At 40.5% G+C, this 6,000-nt stretch overlaps 1 protein-coding gene across 1 annotated transcript; it reads right to left on the bottom strand.

The window, feature by feature from the left end:
- Positions 1 to 1,130: 1,130 nt before the first annotated feature.
- On the bottom strand, positions 1,131 to 2,993 carry LOC107275465 (uncharacterized). Its single transcript, XM_015790502.1, has one exon. The coding sequence runs from the start codon at positions 2,991 to 2,993 to the stop codon at positions 1,131 to 1,133; it is 1,863 nt and encodes a 620-aa protein (XP_015645988.1).
- Between the last annotated feature and the right edge of the window lie 3,007 nt (positions 2,994 to 6,000).

Below are 6,000 nucleotides of genomic sequence, written 5' to 3'. Positions count from 1 at the left end.
TGTACGTGTGTGATCAGTACATGCATGTGTGTGTATGTGCTGAGATTGGTTGGGCACGTGTGTGTGGCCGATTGGATGGAAGGCTGTCATGCATATGGGCTTGGGTGTGCGCAGGTGCTGTGCACGTGGTCCAAAAGCAGCAGCAATTGGTCTGGCCTGGGCGACCGAGTTGGGCTCGGTGGTGACAAGCCGACTCGGCTCAGGCGGCAAGCAGCAGCAGCAGCTAGGGAAGGAGGAGTCTGACTTGGGTGCGGCTGCGGATTTTGGAGAAAAAGGAAATTGAAGTATCGAGTCATATTGTGTATAGGAGTTCTTCACCTACTTTGAATAGAGGGTTTTTGTGGTATAAATAGAGAGGGAGCGTGAGGTTTCCTGTATCGCTTTTCAGAGCATGGAGTTGATAATTTAGTTAGTTTTAAGTTTAGTCGAGATTTTTGTAAGGAGTGATGTTGTTGCACTTTGTAAACACAGAGAGAAGCAATAAAGTTGTCATTTATTTTAAGAGTTCTTCGATTTGTGTTTTATCGGGTTCGGTGGTCTAACCGGTGACATACCGACGGTTCAACCGGCTACAAAGCGGCGGTTAGACCGGCGGCGTACGAGCAGTCCGACCGGCGGCGACAGGACTACGTCGAGATTTCCATCGATTTGAGGGTAACTTTTATTTCCGCTAAAAGTTTTTGGGTTTTTGGTTTTCCTTACCATTCACCCCCCCTCGTAGGCTTGATTATTTATGTTCGATCCTACATAAAGTTTCACAAAAAAACATGAAAACAAGAAACAGTACCAATCCAAGCAACATCCAAAGTAAACTGATGCGGCTTAATTTCTTCTGTTACACAAAAATTTGACCGAGCAAAATCGGCCACAAGAAAGAAAGGCCAAAGGGCCAGATGTAGACAAATGCACTGAATTATACTCCATTATCTTAAAAAAAAAGACAAATGCACTGAATAAGAATTAGAAACAAGAAAGAGCCACCAAACCTGAGAAGAAGCAAGAGTCATTGTTTTTTTTTGTCAGGATATAAAATACACATGTTGCTTGAATTATATATAGCATCTACAACGTATACGGCACCTTTACTAAAAAAAAAACCCATGTACGACTGCTAGTTCTTGCAGCCTAGCCTAGTCCGAAAGCATTCGAGATTGATAAATCGCCAGGTCATGGCAAGTTTTCCTCCTTTCAGGAAAAATAAGTATGAAGTTGAGATGTTTTGCTACTTCCACCATGGATGGTCTCTTCGTCGCCTCGGACGTCAGACACCGTGAAGCCAAGCCCTTGATCATCTCAAGATGATTGCATCTACGCCCACGGATGGCTTCCTGGTGCAGTAGCACAGGTTTGTCAGGCTCGGACTTGAGATCATGTGGCAGTGACACCTTCTTCCACGTGAAGAGGGTTAGGAGAACAAGCCCAAAACTGTACACATCATGCTCCTTCTTCCCATGACCGGTTTCAAGCGAATCCAGAGCCTTGTCGATGTCAGGGAGCCCTGATGTCCCATAGCCAGCAATCTTTACCAGGGACGAAGAGACATGATCCAGCAGTATGTCGTTAATGCTGACATCGCCATGCACGACGCCAAGTGAATGCAGGTGAGCAATGCCCTCTGCAGCACCAATCGCAATCTTCAGGCGCAGGTCACAAGTGAAGGGACGATATATCTTCCCCGCATCACCAAAAAGAACATCATACAAGCTAATTGCACCGTACTCGTATATAAGCACTGTACCATCCGAATGATCTAAGCAGTAACCGATAAGCTTGGCAACATTCATGTGCTTAATTCTAGATTGGACAGCTATTTCATTCCCAAGCATGTCTTTCCATTTCTCTGTAACTGCAGTTGACATCTTTATCGCCATCAGTGGTGTGCCGCGAGATTTCCCTATGTAAGCCTTGCCTGACGCACATTCCTTCAGAACAATTTTCAAGTTGCATATCAAGTCATCCACACTCTCTTTACTCAATATAAATCTTCCAAAACCACATCCTCTCAAAAATACCTCAATCTCTTTACGTACAACCAGCATCTCATGAATGCTCTTATCTCGGGATCTTTTGAGACTCAAAAGCTGCTCTAAAACTAGCCTCATCTCTGGCCGTTCCTCTACTTCAAACTTTATACATTCGAGTGCGACCCTGCCAATTCCTTGAAGAAACTCCATATTCTCATTGGTTACGATGTCCATGTCAAATAGTTTATGTTCATCACCTTTCCTACTGGAACAAGCAAAAATTTCTGCAAGACACACTTTCATGTCATCAATTCCTTTCTTTCTGGTGAAGAGTTCTAAAAGAACCACCCAAAAGCTGTAGACATCGCATTTTTGGCTTAATCGCCCAGTCTGGCAGAAAACAGGATCCACATAACCTTTACTTCCGATAACAAATCCTGTGTATTCATCACTATCCATAGAGAGCAGCCTTGATATTCCAAAGTCACACAGTTTCGCTACACCCTTGTCACCCAGAAGAATGTTTGACGGTTTGACATCTCCATGAAGGATTGGATAACTTTGGGAGCAATGCATATATACAAGTGCTTCTGCTACATCCAGCGCAATCTGTAAGCGTGTCTCTAATGTGACAGGAAGCAGTCCACTGTTGCCGTGTAGAAGGTCAGAAAGGTTTCCGTTGGGGACAAACTCGGTGACCAATATCGGAGCAGCGGCCTCTACACAACAGCCCAATAGCCTAACAATGTTCTTATGGCTACACTGAGACTGTATGATCACCTCTTTTGTGAACTCCTTCTGTGTTCTCCAATTATATTGTTTCACTGCCACTGAACGACCATCGTCGAGCCTACCCTTGTACACCACAGAAAACCCTCCTCTTCCCAGGGTAGTGCTGTAGTTGTTGGTGATGCGCTTCATCTGTCTTTTTGGGAAGCACCTAACATTTGGATCAATATCTGTCTTTGCCAATACTTCCTTTGCAGTATCCCTAAAAGATTGTGAAAGTTTATCATACCAATCTCCCATATCAGTGACACAGAAGATGTGGTTATATTTGTGCCTGAAAATTCGTGAAGATGGTGCATTATTCAAAGCACTGTATTTATTATTAGTCTGTACTTTATAATGTGCAAAGCCAATAAAATGCATGGAATACTTTTCTGAGGAAGTCATGTGTACAATCTACAGCTTATCTTAATTTTACTGAAAATTAAGATAACAACAACAATTCAATGTTAATTTGAAGAAACAAATGTCGCAAGATAGCTAATCTTAGCATGTTGTCACAAAAATATATACGTTAGAAATTATTTATGGCAGTACACATCTAAAAAATTCCTTATATATGAAAGAATGATGGCTTTATATGCATAAACATTCCTCTCACAGTTGGCCTCTGTTTTAGGATTGTAGTACCCTTTTTCATTATTCTCCCAATAATTATACGTATGCACATGGCAAATATTTTTCATGTTCTTGTAAACCAAATTTTCTTGCTTTAGAAAACATGCGAGAACGGTCCCGAAACAGCACTGGACATCAAGATGAAGGAAAAATACGCAAAGGGAGGTGCAAAATCTGATTGATCATCACAGAAACAGAGCAGTGGAACCTGAATCTGCTGGACTCCTGAATCAAAAGATAATACTTGGAGGGTAACGGTTTGGAGGATGGAACCCCCAAATTGATTATAGTTACTCACAAGCGTACTAGTGCTCTATACTGCTGAACTGAAAGGAACTAGGACTCCCTCCGTCCCTAAATATTTAACGCCGTTGACTTTTTTAAATATGTTTGACCGTTCGTCTTATTCAAAAAATTTTATAAAATATATAAAACTATATGTATACATAAAAGTATATTTTACAATGAATCAAATAATAGGAAAAGAATTAAAAAATACTTAAATTTTTTGAATAAGACGAACGGTCAAACATGATTAAAAAAGTCAATGGCGTCAAAACATTTTGGGACAGAGGGAGTATTTGATAACAAGTTCTTTTTGGTGGAGTGTTCGGCATGCTAATGGGACAGTGCATAGTTGTTTTCATCCATTCGCATTGTTATGCTAGAAAGGTTTCTGATGTAAAGAGAGGGATTTCAGATTTTTCTTTTCCTTCAATTTTGATGTGCTGGAGTAGTTCTTAGAAAAAAAAAGAGATTTGGGGCACGGATTTCAGATTTAGAACAATTTTATGATCCTTGAGGAGGTATCATGAGGTACCAAAAATTTAGTATAAAATTTGGTACCTAGGTACTATGAGATACCAAATTTACAGTAGAAAAAGTGGTACCTCCTCAAAGACCGTAAAAATGCTCTCAGATTTATCTTTTCCTTCCTTGAATTTTGATGTGCTAGCTCTGAAAAAAGGGAATTGGGTAGACCCCGGGAGTCTCCTCAATGTGCTAGTTCTGAATAATGAATTAAGATGCTATCTGTTAGTAGTAACAACTAACAAGTTTGGAGAAGATTGTCGTTGTGCTATGAATAATAATACATTAATACTCCACTAAAGACTGGTGCATGTATGGCTTTATTATGTAGTCTTCGAAATAGCATCAGTTCTCTTTCAAATTTCAACAATCAGTTAACCTCAAGACTGAGCGTTTCCTAAAGCTCCAGACGCATCCACATTGGACATTGTACTCTATCGTGTTTTCGCAAAACCAAATGGTGGGGAAATTGAACTGAAATCGAACCCTGGCGACCTGCAGTGATTGTGCGAATTTCCATGCGCCTGTGGTACATCTTATCTTAATCATTGTAATGCGCCATTCCATCATGTAAAAAATAGCATGATCTAGTTCTCTAAAGAAATTAACATGATCTCGCTCTTCCGTCATCATGTAAAACTGCTAATACATCAAAAATCAAGCTGCAACAACAAGGTAGTAGAAGAGAGTAGTGCAGATGGGAGAAAGAGTAGGGGGACAAAGAAGTAGGGCGTACGCGGTGGTTGGGAGACGCCGGGGGGTTCGTGGCCAGTCAACTCAAAGCATCTCTCTTTTTTTTAAAAAAATACTGCAGCTTCCTTAGGCCAATTACATACTTATTCTATATATATATATATATTTGATCTAGAATTAGATAAGATAAGATTGTGGAAGAACTCAGGGACCTTGACCCATTACCATTCCTATAGATGCTACTCCCTCCGTTTACTTTTGATATGCATATTTCTAAATTAAAAAAATTATTTTTGATAGGCATATTTGAATCCAACCACATATACTCTTAAGGACTTTCTCGGATTTAATGCGTGACTCTCCATTCTTCCATGCAAGATTGGCTACATGGGCATCGTGTAAATATTAATGAATCGTTTGTTTACGAGAAATAACTAGTACTCCCTCCGTCTACTTTTGATAGACATATTTTATCTTGGCACAATGAACAAGGGTAAGTAATTCTACTTATCATCCATTTAAACATGTCATTAGTTATTCCTCGTAAAAAAAACAATTCATTAATATTTATATTTCTCGATGCCCATGTAGCCAATCTTGTGTGGAAGAATGGAGATTCACGCATTAAATCCGAGAAAGTCATTAAGATGATAAGTGGTTCAATTGAAATATGTCTATCAAAAATATTTTTTTTAGATTTAGAAATATGTCTATCAAAAGTAGACGGAGAGAGTAGCATGTTTAAATGGATGATAAGTAGAATTACTTATTCTTGGTCATTGTGCTAAGATGAAATATGCCTATTAAAAGTAGACGGAGGGAGTAGTAGAGATAGAGATAGAGATAGAAATAGAGATATTAGTTATTACTACTTAAAAAATTTATAATGGTATTGGTGACACTAACGTGATAGACACGCGTGATATTAATGATACGATCGCGACATCCAGTGCTCCACATCGATCCCTTCACGCCCCTCATGGCCTCGCTCCTCCGCCCACCGCCCCACGCCCTTCGCTCAGATCTCAACCCCACCACCCCGCCCTGCGTCTCCTCCACCTCCACGCCACCCTAATCCTCTCTCCCTCTCGTCGTTTCACACGTTGCCGACGATCTCCCCCGCCAG

The sequence above is a fragment of the Oryza sativa genome, chromosome 7 (assembly GCF_034140825.1).
Source record: "Oryza sativa Japonica Group chromosome 7, ASM3414082v1".
Lineage (NCBI taxonomy): Eukaryota > Viridiplantae > Streptophyta > Magnoliopsida > Poales > Poaceae > Oryza > Oryza sativa.
Note: the sequence above shows the minus strand (reverse complement) of the source record. Positions and strands in the feature narration are given on the sequence as shown.

Bases quoted from the DNA above. Each gene is read 5' to 3' on its own strand.
- LOC107275465 (XM_015790502.1), bottom strand. From the start codon at position 2,993: ATGGGAGATTGGTATGATAAACTTTCACAATCTTTTAGGGATACTGCA.